This window comes from Aquarana catesbeiana, linkage group LG03, assembly GCF_042186555.1.
Source record: "Aquarana catesbeiana isolate 2022-GZ linkage group LG03, ASM4218655v1, whole genome shotgun sequence".
NCBI lineage: Eukaryota > Metazoa > Chordata > Amphibia > Anura > Ranidae > Aquarana > Aquarana catesbeiana.
The window spans coordinates 124974020-124988930 of NC_133326.1; the positions used below are offsets into that span (position 1 = coordinate 124974020).

At 42.5% G+C, this 14911-nt stretch overlaps 1 protein-coding gene across 3 annotated transcripts in view; it reads right to left on the reverse strand.

Moving 5' to 3' along the window:
* ACSBG1 (acyl-CoA synthetase bubblegum family member 1) overlaps positions 1-14911 on the reverse strand; it is a 161876-nt gene that overhangs the window by 112269 nt on the left and 34696 nt on the right. For all 3 annotated transcript variants that reach the window (XM_073619171.1, XM_073619169.1, XM_073619170.1), the window contains one exon: positions 8277-8365. In XM_073619171.1, the coding sequence (XP_073475272.1) occupies positions 8277-8365 (89 nt within the window). The remainder of the gene's footprint in view (positions 1-8276; positions 8366-14911) is intronic.

Genomic DNA, 14911 nt, shown 5'->3' on the forward strand with positions numbered 1-14911 from the left:
TCTGGGCATTCATGAATAGCCTCGGCCAGGGGTTTTACGGCCAGTGCAAAAAGGAGGGGAGACAAGGGGCAGCCCTGCCTCGTTCCTCTCTTCAAGAAAAAGGGTAGTGAAATTGATCCGTTAATCTGTACTCTTGCACTCGGAGAGCTATTATATGTATCCCCTAGAAAGACTAGGGCATCGTCTGCGAAAAATGCTATTTTTTCCTAACCTGTACATCTCTGGAATCCCACAATATCTGGGCATTCACGATTAGCCTCCGCCAGGGGTTCTATGGCCAGTGCAAAAAGGAGGGGAGACAAGGGGCAGCCCTGCCTTGTTCCTCTCTTCAAGAAAAAGGGTAGTGAAATGCATCCGTTAATCTGTACTCTTGTACTCGAAGAGCTATATAGCAGTTGCATCCCTTTTATGAATCTCGGTCCTATTCCAAAATGTTTTAGGGAGGTCCATAGGTAATCCCACTCAATACTATCAAATGCTTTGGTCGCGTCCAAAGACATAATGGCTCTATTTCCAGTATTGTCTATGGGTAATTGTAAATTTAAAAATAAACGTCTGTTATTGTTGGCTACTGATCTGTTAGGGATAAAACCGGATTGATCACAATGTATTAATTTACCAATATACTTTGAAAGTCTAATTGCCATTATCTTTGCCAAAAATGTAACGTCTGATGTCAGCAGTGAAATTGGACGGTATGCATCACGCCTAGATTGATCTTTACCTGGTTTCAAAATAGAGATAATCACAGCTTCATTCATCGAAGGAGGCAAAGACCCCACCTTGAAAGCATGATTAAAGGCTATTAGGAGATCGGGTAGTAGCACATCTCCATATGTTTTATATATTTCTCCTGGTAAGCCATCTGACCCAGGAGATTTATTATTGGATAGATTTGTCACTGCATCTCTCAGTTCTTCCAGTGTTAATGGTTTCTCCAATATCTCCCTCTCATCATCTGGTAACTTTGGGAAATTAATAGACTCGAACAACGTTTTCATGATCCCCCTCCTGATCTCATGTCCTACTTTTATATAACTCCTGATAGAAGGCCTGAAACACTTCCAAAATCTCTGGAGTATTATTGGTCTTCCCATGTTCAGAAGTTTGAATTTCTGTTATAAAGGATGAAGAACACTGTGCCTTTACCACAGAGGCCAATATGTGTCTTGTTCCTTCTCCCTCCTCAAAATAAGGTTGCTGCAAGAAAAACCTTTTATTCTGTGCTTTGTTTATGGCTACTTGTGCATATTTTTCTTGGCTAATTATCCATTGTGTTTGAGTGTCTTTATTGGGGTTAGTTATATATAATGCTTCAGCAAGAGTTATATTATGCGGTCAGCAAGGGTTTTTTCCCAAGTTCTAAATTGCTTCTTTTTTTTAAAATTTGTGAGATAAGACGGCCTCTAAGATAAGCCTTCTGTGTATCCCAGTAAATTAAGGGGGAAACAGTGGATTTATTAATTTGATGAAATGTAATGAGCTCTAATTTAATATTCTCTGGAGGAAAAAGTGAAATCCAATAAGGATTCACCTTCCATAATCTGTCCCCCATATTAGTCCTAAACAGAAAAGATAAAATCAAAGGTGAATGATCTGATATACCTCTGGCCTCATATTCAATCTCGCTAAGATATGGCAATAGGGAATAAGACCCTAGTGCCAGATCTATTATGGCTAAAGTTTTATATGTACTTGAAAAATGTGAGAATTGCCTGGTTGTTGGATTTCACAATCTCCAAAGATTAAGCAGCCCCATTTCCGCTATGTATTTAGCAAAGGCCGTAGTCCCTTGTGGGTATCGCTTATCCGGTAGAGAGAATTTGTCCATTGATGGATACATGTAATTATTAAAATCACCAGTTACCATGCATAGACTATCTGATTTATTGGATACAAACACAATAAATTCCTTCAGAATTTCCAGAGAGTATGGTGGTGGAATGTAAATATTTGCCAATACACATTTTTGCCCAGCCAATAGACAGTACAAAAAGTTATATTGGCCTCTACTATCCTTCTTAACCTGCCTACATTGGAAATCAATTGTGTTAGCTATAAGTATGGATACTCCTCGAGAGTATGATGTATATGTCAAATGAAACTGAGTTTTAAACTGTTTTTTCTTTAAATAATGTAACGTATGAGGAAGTAAATGAGTTTCCTGGAGGCAAATTATAGAAGGTGAAAATCTCGTCAGTGTGGTAAAAATAGCTTGCCACTTTGACGGAGTACCCAGACCTCTAACATTCCATGAGATTATTACATTTCTCTGAGAGGTCATAAGACAATATCACCATGCATTTTAACTCCAGTTATATTCACCTTACAAGATATATCCATAATTCCATAGCCACATGGTCATAAAGTAGGGAAGCAAGGGGATAGGGGGATAGAGGGAGAAGAGCAGAGAGAAAGGAGAACAGACCGGGAGTTTACAATCTATATCTGTATTCTTTATAGGTCTATCCATCGTTTGATAACCACAAGGTCAAAGATAGAGAGACTAGGGAGAGGGAGCAGAGAAGGAGAGAGTAGAGGGGAGATCTGAAGCAGGAGCAAAGGAATAAGATTGATGGACCAATATTAGGTAAGAGGTGTAGACAGACTAACATATAAAACAAATAAAACAAAGACAAACAAACAAGCACAAACCAAGACATATAAGAGACAATAACAAACACCACAGAACAAAAAAAACAATCATAGGGGTTATATGATCCAAAAGACCCCAAAAGTAGAGCCCACCCTGACCAGAAAAAAAAAAAAAGGGAAATAATTTTCCATATCATCTTAAGAAATTACTTTGGGTGCATGAAATTATCCAACCATTGAGACGCTGAGTCCGGTGATGTAAAAAAAAAAAAAAAAAAAAAAAAGAAGGAGTATTCTCCTGGGTCTTTACTCTTAACCTAGCTGGGAACAGCATAGCATAGGACAGTTCCAATTGCCTCAGTCGTCGCTTTACTTCCACAAATCCCGCCCTTTGGCGCTGTACATTTACTGAAAAATCAGGAAAAAAACGTATCTTTGAGCCATCCATCCATATGTCTGATAGTTGTCTGGCTCTTTGCAATATCATGTCTCTATCTTTATAGTTCAAGGTCTTCAAAATAAAAGTTCTGGGTCTTAATTGCTCTCCCGAGGGCGGGGATCATACAGCCACTCTATGTGCCCTTTCCACAGAGAAAAATGAAGAGAAATGTTCTGCTCCCATAGTATCTTTAAGCCATCTTTCTATAAATTCTACTGGCTTATTTCCTTCCGCCCGTTCAGGGAGACCTAATATCCTAATGTTGTTTTGTTGGAGACGATTCTCCAGGTCTTCCAAACGAGAATCATATAAGGATAATTGTGTCATTTTTTTTGCGATTTCATAACTAGTTGTAAAGATTCTTCAAGTGTACTTATTCTTTCTTCTGCACCCGATATTCTTTCTTTAATTGTATGCATGTCTTGTCTAAACAGACTTATATCTTCCCTCATTCCCTCTAGAACAGTGGTTCTCAACTCCAGTCCTCAGGACCCACCAACAGGCTAGATTTTAAGTATTACCTTGGGGAGATGCAGACTAGAATACTGCAATCACTGAGCAGCAAATTATATCACCTGTGATGTATTTCAGTTATCTTGCAAACCTGGCCTGTTAGTGGGTCCTGAGGACAGGAGTTGAGAATCACTGCTCTAGAATATGAGATAGAGAGTTCACAGAGCTATTACATGTATTAATAGCCTTCATTATATCTGTCAAAGTAATTACATGCTCTGTGTTTGGACTATTTAAAGTGTTTGGTGCATTGGAAGGTGTAGCTGATGTATCATGCAAATCGCTCTCAGAGGCTACATTGCTTGCTTTGTCATCCGGCTGATTCCTTAATGTGTTACCTCAGTATCCATTATCCCTGCTCCAGTGACCTGTCCTTCCATGGCTGATCCCTGTGGACCCTGTATTAAGTTGGAGATAGCAGCTTGCACTTCATCCTTAGCCATGGTAGGGGCATGGGCAAATTTTTCAAGTCGGGCTGTTATATCTTGCTGTTTATATTGAGATTTGGTTTGCTGTTTTTTTTATCTATACTGCTCTGTAGGGAGCATTCGTTTGTAGCATGTTCTTCACCCCCCATGTCCTTGTTTCTACGTGTCATTTTTACAAGCTGCTGGGCTCGCACTGGCTCAGTATCTCATTATCGAATAGCTCCAGAAGGTATACCCTATATATATACAGTCAGGTCCATAAATATTGGGACATCGATACAATTCTAATCATTTTGGCTCTATACACCACCACAATGGATTTGAAATGAAACAAACAAGATGTGCTTTAACTGCAGACTTTCAGCTTTAATTTGAGGGTATTTACATCCAAATCAGGTGAACGGTGCAGGAATTACAACAGTTTATATATGTGCCTCCCACTTTTTAAAGGGACCAAAAGTACTGGGACAGATCAACAATCATCCATCAAACTTTCACTTTTTAATACTTGGTTGCAAATCCTTTGCAGTCAATTACAGCCTGCAGTCTGGAACGCATAGACATCACCAGACGCTGGGTTTCATCTCTGGTGATGCTCTGCCAGGCCTCTACTGCAACTATTGTTCCCTTCAGTTTTTTCTTCAGCAAGTGAAATGCATGCTCAATCGGATTCAGGTCAGGTGATTAACTTGGCCATTGCATAACATTCTGCTTCTTTCCCTTAAAAAAGTCTTTGGTTGCTTTTGCACTATGCTTCGGGTCATTGTCCATCTGCACTTTGAAGCGCCTTCCAATGAGTACTGAAGCATTTTGCTGAGCAGATAATATTGCCCAAAATACTTCAGAATTCATCCTGCTGCTTTTGTCAGCAGTCACATCATCAATAAATACAAGAGAACCAGTTCCATTGGGAGCCATACATGCCCACGCCATGACACTACCACCACCATGCTTCACTGATGAGGTGGTATGCTTTGGATCATGAGCAGTTCCTTTCCTTCTCCATACTCTTCTCTTCCCATCACTCTGGTACAAGTTGATCTTGGTCTCATCTTTTTTAGATGTTGTTTGGCAAACTCTAATCTGGCCTTCCTGTTTTTGAGGCTCACCAATGCTTTACATCTTGTGGTGAACCCTCTGTATTCACTCTGGTGAAGTCTTCTCTTGATTGTTGACTTTGACACACATACACCTACCTCCTGGAGAGTATTCTTGATCTGGCCAACTGTTGTGAAGGGTGTTTTCTTCACCAGGGAAAGAATTCTTCGGTCATCCACCACAGTTGTTTACCGTGGTCTTCCAGGTCTTTTGGTGTTGTTGAGCTCACCGGTGCCTTCTTTCTTTTTAAGGATGTTCCAAACAGTTGATTTGGCCACACCTAATGTTTCTGCTATCTCTCTGATGGGTTTGTTTTGTTTTTTTCAGCCTAATGATGGCTTGCTTCACTGATAGTGACAGCTCTTTGGATCTCCTATTGAGAGTTGACAGCAACAGATTCCAAATGCAAATAGCACACTTGAAATTAACTCTGGACCTTTTATCTGCTCCTTGTGAATGGGATAATAAGGGAATAACACACACCTGGCCATGGAACAGCTGAGCAGCCAATTGTCCCATTACTTTTGGTCCCTTAAAAAGTGGGAGGCGTATATACAAACTGTTCCTACACACACAATTCCTACACCGTTCACCTGATTTAGATGTAAATGCCCTCAAATAAAGCTGAAAGTCTGCAGTTAAAGCACATCTTGTTCGTTTCATTTCAAATCCATTGTGGTGGTGTATAGAGCCAAAAAGATTAGAATTGTGTTGGTGTCCCAATATTTATGGACCTGACTGTACTTATAATCTATTAGCCACCATATAGAGTTATATAGATTTACTTATACCATATGGAAATCGCTTTATAGTTTGGGTTGTATGCTGACAGTAAAAGAGCTGGTGTCAGGTCACCTAGAGGCTGGGTGACAGATGCACACCGCTGGGATCAGGAGTGCACCGCAAGGTAGTGGACCTTACGGCTGACTGCTGCGGATTGAACCCTGGGAGGTTCAGGAAGCAGGTCTACTGGATCACTGACACAGATCCCACTGGGAGCTAGAGCAAAGATTCCCCAGGGCGCGGAGTCTAAGAGCCAGCAGGTGTTCACCAGAGCCTTTAATGGTAAGGATGGCTCCAGGTCGCAGCCCCCAGGGTCTCACAGCTCACGCTCACAGTAGACTACAGGAGAAGAGGAAGGAGGCAGCAGGCTGGAACAACAAGGAAAGTAAGGGACAAGCCAAGGTCGGGGCCACAAGCAGACAAGGACACCCGAGTACACGCCAAGGTTCAGGGTCACAGGCAAACAGGGATGGTCGGGAACACACCAAAGGTCAGGGTCACGAGCAGACAGGAATAGTTAAGAACAGGCCAAAGTCGGTAACAGGAAGCAGATGTAGGAAACACAGCAAGTACACACAGAGGCTAACACACAATGCTTGATCAGCACTGCTGGCTTGCAGTGCACAGGTTAATATAGGGTTCCCTGATAGGGCCTGATGTGGGGCCATGCTTAGAGGAGAGGTTACAAAAGCAGTCAGGTGAGGGTCAGCTGGTCTCTAGAGATGAACACATGGAGACTGGTATGCTGATCGACAAACTCTATTGCATAACCATGACAGCTGGCAAGTGTACTAGTAATTAAGATGATTTTTTCCACACTTCAGTTCAAAAAGCAGGTTTTGTTACTCGTAATGATAATATAAGCAAATACAGCACGTACATCCAAAATGCATTTGAATATGTTCAAATGCGGAGTGACACTCATGAGACAGATGGAAAGGCAGGGATACACTGCTATAATATATATATAGCCAGTATATCCAATAGAACCAATATAGCCAATAGAACCAAGGTCCAAAGTCAGTAATACCTTTTCCACTTATGTCCAGAAAATATTCCAGCCTCTATTTCTGATGCTCTCCTCACTATTCTCCACCATTCTCATGTATATGGTGTATAGTATATTTAACCAGAAGCCTTACACATAAAATCAGAAAGATTGTACCTGGTATCAAAGCGGAAAGATCAGTTGTGAGCCTCAGTTTGAAATCCAGGGATGAAGAGCAGGATCGGCGGCAGAGCCATGAGATGAACCGTATGCTGGAAACTGAAAGCTGAACCCAGGATCCGTAGACTGTATACCTGGAGCATCTGACCATGAGACGGGGGTCAGGAGTCAGAGCCGTGCAGAGCCATGCACCATGAGCTGGATGTCTGGATTTCTGTCTGGATATCTATAGCCTATAGCCTCGAGTTACAACCCGGGGAATAGGAAGCCGAGAGCAGCGAGCTGAATACCAGGAGCTTTGAGCCGTAAGCCATAAGCTGGGAGCCATGAGCCGGGAGCTGGATACCAGGAGCCGTAAGCCGTAAGTTGGGAGTCAAGAGCTGAGAGCGCAATAGCTAGCTTCAGCTAGATTCAGAGCCACACATGCAGACGTACAAAGCGGGAAGCCACAAACAAATCAGCTGGGGATAGCCAAAGCCGCATCAGCTGTGTCAGCTGTATTAGCCGTGTCAGCTGTAATGTTGAGCCAGTTTCTGAATAATATCGAAATTATCAAATGTCAAATATAATAGCGAAGCGGCTAATGCTGCTAATGCTGCTAAGGATAAACAGCCTAAAACCAGCCAGGACTGACATATTTTTTCTAAAAAAATAAATAAAAAATTTTAAACAAAAAAAAAAACAATGTGGTCAGCAGCGAAGCTCCATCTCCTGAGTCCTCTCACATCTCACATCCGCTCACACAGACGTGCCACACCCCCAACAACTTTCATTTTGTACAAGTTAGTTCCAGTTCCTTTTGCTGTTATAATATACTTAGGCTGCACATGTATTATTGAGGCCTGAACTTATTAATAAAGCACTCTATACATGTGTAAAGGTTCATATTTATTCAGGTTATAATATAGTTAGTATTAGTTAGTCACATTCAACTTGACGTGTTCTGTAATGTTTTATCCAAGCCACCTCTTCAGTTCTGATGAGTGTCAGGTATTTTCCTTACACTCATTGGAACTAAAGAAGTGGCTTGGATTAGCTACATCACATCTTCAACATTACAGAACATTACAGAACATGTCCAGTTGAATATGACCAACTACTACTAGCTAAAGCACACTGTAACTACTCTGCCCCGCAGACTACAGGATATAACAGAAGCCCATTGGTATAGTCATTAGCCAAGTCTTGCTCACCAAGGTGTGCTGAAGATTTCCTGATTTTCATGTGAAAAATTTTTCAAGCTTATACTCACCCAGCGAACACTGTTCCTACAGCAGAAATAAACCATTCTGGAGCATTAAAGCCAAGAATTCCAACACTGTAAAACCGTTTCAGGCCAAGCTGCAAATACAAAATTAACATGTTAAGCTGTATCCACATTATTTACAGTTCTAGACTTTTGGTCTATACTGTAAATTAGATAAGGTACTTTTGTTATCCCTTCAATATGAGAAGGACTGTTGGGGTTGCATAAACTACAAATTGGAAAGCTCTGTTGAGTCAGGACCGTAAAATGCTGTATAAATATGGAGTCTGATTTTTAAGAGACATTTATATATAAAGAAATGTTTGGAGACACAATATAACATCTATTTCTTTTACAGTTTACAAAACTTGAAGGAAAAGTCACCTCAATTCACACCAAACATTGCAAAAAAATGACGACATTAAAGTATCTCTCACTGTATTTGATTTGTTTTCTTCTAGGAATCACAGTCTGGGATGCTATTTATTCAAATGCATTAACTGTAAGGGATAAACATATATGTGATTTGAAAAGTAGTTCAGCCATGTTGAAATCATATTGTCTTTTATATGTCTTGCATTTTATTTAGATTTGCTGATAGATTAGCATGTCCACAATTAAGTTACAAGGCCATTCTGGCCACAGGAGTGTACAGCCAGTTACTCTGTAAATATTTTTTATGAATCTTTTGTTTTTATGTAAGTTTTAGTGACAATAAAACGTAATTTTGTCATGATATAACTCCTCTCAGCTTTTAGATTCTCCCCAGTGGAGTTTGCCTCCTAGGCCAATACTACCTCCATCCAGTGGCGGCCGCTCATAAGGGGCACCACAACCCTAATATCCATGCGTCCGGCCCCTAATCTCAATGCAGGGCACCGGTTGCATTGATTTCTATGGATTTTTTTTTCTAAGTACATGATCAGAGCCTAAGGCTCTAATTGGCTTCAAAATGGGTGAGCTTGGAGCGCAGAGCACTGTGTCCCAAGCCCACCCACTTGTTTGACAATAGCAAATTAATATTCACTATTGTCTTCCTGCTTCTCCTCCTGGCCAATCAGGAAGCAGGTCTTAAGACTTGATTGGCCGGGAGGAGAAGCAACCGGTTTGGCCGGTAGGAAAAGCAGTGGGGAAACCACCAAAGCAGCCTTGGAAGCCGTCGAGGAGGAGAAGCAGTGGGGAAGCCGTCAAAGCCACCCACGACCTGGATTGGGTAAGTAGTGTGGGTCGATCGGCCGGTCAAAAAATTGAGCACCAGCCGCCACTGCCTCTACCTAAACATAAGGGGAGGGGGGCGTGTCCAAGATGGCCACCGGACCAGACGTGCTCTGAGGGAGCTCTGAGACTCGGCCGGCTTAACATCCGAATCCCTGCAGTATCCGATCTACAATCGGACACAAACGACACCGGAGCAACTCCGGATCGGTATGGGAGATATAATCAGGCGTCTCGCAAGCCCAGAAATACCCCGAGAAGAACGGCCTCCACAGTGCGCCTATCTCCCGCCATAGCGGCCAGCATGGCGTCTCAGGCAGAGGACACAGACACAGCGCTGCGGGAGCAGAGCAATTTTGAAGCCGTCATGCAGGCTATTACCACTTGCCAAACCACCCTGACAGGGAAGATAGAGAGCATGCAGCTGAACATAAGTCTCATACATAGAAACATGGACTGTTTCCTCTCCAGGCTCACTGATGCTGAAAGAAGAGTGGGGGAGGCAGAAGACACATTGCAAGATTAGGGAGTCTCACTCCGCACGCTGCAAACTAAGATGAAAGTTTTGGAAGCTCGTGCGGAAAATGCTGAGAACAGAAATCGCAGGAACAACCTCCGGATAGTGGGGCTACCAGAGGGTGCAGAAGGTAAAGACCCCACAGCATTTACTGAGCATTTGCTGCGTATCCTTTTTCTAGATGCCAAGTTTTCTGATGTCTTTGTGGTGGAGAGGGCGCACAGAATGCCTGCTACCCGGGGGCCCCCGGGAGCTCCTCCACGCACATTTATTTTAAAACTCCTGAACTTTCGGGATCGAGATCAGGTTTTGCGGGAGGCGAGAAAGATTGAAGTGCTTCGCCATGAGGGAGTGAAACTCATGATTTTTCCTGATTTTTCAAATGACAAACGCTAAGAAGATCTTTCGATCAAATCAAACTGGATCTCCTCAACCGCAGGATCAAATATAGCATGTTATTTCCCGCCCGCCTGAGAGTCCAAGATGGAGAATTGGTGCGGTTTTTCACATCTCCTGAAGAAACGTCCAGGTGGCTTGAAACAATACCACGAGGATGATTCGATCAGTCTTATTGAATCCCCTTATAACCTGAGCTTTATTTTAACAAAGATCACTTTCGTCTGCTGATTCCAGAACAAGCATATTTTTTTCTCCTCAGCTTATCCAGCAAATGGTGATTAAGCTACCCTCATAATCCTCTTGAGCTCCGGTACTGTGAGTATATATTGCTGCTGGCTAGAGAGAATATATGCAAAAGAGATGGAGTGACAGTTATGATCCTGTTTAAGCATGTGATAATGGGACCGGAGTCCCCAGTTTGCAACGTGTTCTAGTTCAAGAATAGTACCCCCGGAACATTCTGGGAGATATTCGGATCTGCAGGGATCGTTTATCCGAAAATCTTTGTCTCACTGACTGCTCTTTATGTGCACAGACTAAGTCGCTCTGGTGTCCTACTGTTCACGGGCCCCATGGGCAGTTGTCACAATTAGTTATGGGGAACAAGCATCCCGAAGTTTGGGGGGTGGTGCGGGGAGGGAGGGAAAGTCAGGAGTTGGGGTTTTTACCCCATGTTAGGCCTAAGTTTTGTAGTTTTTCCTTTTTTATTTTTAACTTTCATGGTCTTTAATTGCCTCAGATTGTACAATCAGTATTTTACTAAAAGTAAGACATGCAATGTTAGTCTGCTACTACTAGAAAGGGCAAGCTATTCAGTTTACTGCGTAACCACGAATATATATATCACAAAGTATATTTTGATAGTATGTAAGCTCTGTATGGAGTTTAGGTGGCATCAATCCTGTGGCACATATCCCATGGCGATAGAATGAATCCCCTTAATATTATGTCTTGGAATGTACGGGGCCTAAACTCCAGGATAAAACGTTCCTTGGTTTTTACTTACATCAAAAAATACAACCGCCATATCTGCATTTTGCAGGAGACACACTTAACGGGGAGCAGGACATTGGCTCTAAAAAAGCCCTGGGTGGGCTCTTATTATCACTCCACTTACTCCACATACTCCAGGGGAGTCAGTGTCCTGGTCCAAAAATCATTACCCTTTACACTACTGGATCTCCATTTAGATCCCGAGGGGAAATACATTGTTATGCATGCTATGTACGACAGGATTGAAATGGTAGTGGTGAACTTATATATTCCACCCCTGCCTCTATGATGATTCTGCACAAACTGACCCCTATATTGGCTCAATACCCGGCAGCTGCCATACTTTTTGGATGGAGACTTTAACCACTTGCCGACCGGGCCATAGCCGAAAGACGGCAACAGCGCGGTCGGCTAGTTCTGGGTGGACGTCCATGGACGTCCTCCCAGAATACTGCTCTCGCGCGCCCCCTGGGGCGCGCACCCGAGAACTTCCGTGACCGCCGGGTCCAGAGGACCCGGCGCATCACGGATCACGGTAAACGGCCGCTGATCGCGGCCGTTTACCATGTGATCGCTCCGTCAAATGACGGAGCGATCACATGTCAACAGACCGGCGTCATCTCATGACGCCGGTTCCTCCCGCCCCTCTCTGTACCGATCGGTACAGTGCGAGGGGAGAGGGGGAGGGATCGGATGGCAGCACCGCTGTGGGCTGCATGTGTAGTGCCCACAGCGGTGCTCAGTGACAATTGCTGTCACATCCATCCATCCCTCAATGCTCAGCCAACCCTGCAATACTCTGCATAACACCCTGCAATACTCTGCATAACACCCTGCAATACTCTGCACTATACCCTGCAATACTCTGCACTATACCCTGCAATACTCTGCATAACACCCTGCAATACTCTGCATAACACCCTGCAATACTCTGCACTATACCCTGCAATACTCTGCATAACACCCTGCAATACTCTGCATAACACCCTGCAATACTCTGCACTATACCCTGCAATACTCTGCATAACACCCTGCAATACTCTGCACTATACCCTGCAATACTCTGCATAACACCCTGCAATACTCTGCATAACACCCTGCAATACTCTGCATAACACCCTGCAATACTCTGCACTATACCCTGCAATACTCTGCACTATACCCTGCAATACTCTGCATAACACCCTGCAATACTCTGCATAACACCCTGCAATACTCTGCACTATACCCTGCAATACTCTGCATAACACCCTGCAATACTCTGCACTATACCCTGCAATACTCTGCACTATACCCTGCAATACTCTGCATAACACCCTGCAATACTCTGCATAACACCCTGCAATACTCTGCATAATACCCCGCAATACTCTGCATAACACCCTGCAATACTCTGCACTATACCCTGCAATACTCTGCATAACACCCTGCAATACTCTGCACTATACCCTGCAATACTCTGCACTATACCCTGCAATACTCTGCATAATACCCGGCACTACTCTGCAATATACCCGGGCACTACTCTGCAATATACCCGGGCACTACTCTGCAATATACGCGGGCACTACTCTGCAATATACCCTGCAATACTCTGCAATATACCCCGCAATACTCTGCAATATACCCCGCAATACTCTGCAATATACCCCGCAATACTCTGCAATAGCCCGCAATACTCCGCAATTTTTAACCAGTTCCCGCCCACAGTCATATGACATCCCTGACTTTGAGCGGGTATATCTGAATGATGGGTGCAGCTACAGGCATCATTCAGATATCAGCTTTTTCAGCCAGCGATTTCCTACACCATAGGAATGATCATAGCTGCTGTTCCACTGCTTGATCATTCTTATGGGAGGCGAGAGGGGACGCCCCCCCTTCCCGCCACCCTCCGGTGCTTCTACCGACTCACCGCTACGATCGAAGCCAAGATCGTTTTTTTTTTATTATTATTTCAGGCTTCCCAGCCTAGAGGTGAGATGTGGGGTCTTATTGACCCCATATCTCACTGTAAAGAGGACCTGTCATGCCATATTCCTATTACAAGGATGTTTACATTCCTTGTAATAGAAATAAAAGTGATCAAAAAATTTTTTTGGGGGGAAAAAGTGTCAAACTAAAATAAATAAAGTAAAATAAACAATAAACAAAAAAAAAAAAAAAATTTAAAGCGCCCATGTCCGTGTGCTCGCATGCAGAAGCGAACACATACGTAAGTCCCGCCCACATATGAAAACGGTGTTCAAACCACACATGTGAGGTATCGCTGCGATCGGTAGAGCGAGAGCAATAATTTTGGCCCTAGACCTCCTCTGTAACTCAAAACATGTAACCAGGAAAAAATTTTAAAGCGTCACCTATGGAGATTTTTAAGTAGCGACGTTTGGCACCATTCCACGAGAGTGTGCAATTTTGAAGGGTGACATGTTGGGTATCTATTTACTCGGCGTAACTTCATCTTTCATATTATGCAAAAACATTGGGCTAACTTTACTGTTTTGTTTTTTTTTAAAGCACAAAACTGTTTCTTTCCCCAAAAAAACGCGTTCGAAAAATTGCTGCACAAATACCGTGCGAGATAAAAAGTTGCAACAACCGCCATTGTATTCTCTAGGGTCTTTGCTAAAAAAAATATATATAATGTTTTGGGGTTCTATGTAATTTTCTAGCAAATAAATTATGATTTTTACATGTAGGAGAGAAATGTCAGAATTGGCCTGGGTTCTCCAGAACGCCTGGAGGTGCTCCCCTGCATGTTGGGCCTCTGTATGTGGCCACGCTGTGTAAAAGTCTCACACATGTGGTATCGCCATACTCGGGAGTAATAGCAGAATGTGTTTTGGGGTGTAATTTGTGGTATGCATATGCTGTGTGTGAGAAATAACCTTCTAATATGACAATTTTGTGAAAAAAAAAAAAAAGAAAAAAAAAATCTTGATTTTGCAAAGAATTGTGGGAAAAGATGACAATTTCAAAAAAACTCACCATGCATCTTTCTAAATACCTTGGAATGTCTTCTTTGCAAAAAGGGGTCATTTGAGGGGTATTTGTACTTTTCTGGCATGTTAGGGTCTCAAGAAATGAGATAGGCCGTCAGTAATTCAGGTGTGATCAATTTTCAGATATTGGCACCGTAGCTTTTGGACTCTCTAACATTCACAAAGACCAAATAATATACACCAAGTTGTACTTATTTTTACCAAAGATATGTAGCGGTATAAATTTTGGCCAAAATTTACGAAGAAAAATTACTAATTTGCTAAATTTTATAACAGAAACAAAGAAAAATTCATTTTTTTACCAAATTTTCAGTCTTTTTTCTTTTATAGCGCAAAAAATAAAAAACCCAATGGTGATTAAATACCACCAAAAGAAAGCTCTATTTGTGTGAAAAAAAGGATAAAAATTTCATATGGGTAAAGTGTTGTATGACTGAGTAATTGTCATTCAAAGTGTGAGAGCACCGAAAGCTGAAAATTGGTCTGGTTAGGAAGGGGGTTTAAGTGCCCAGTGG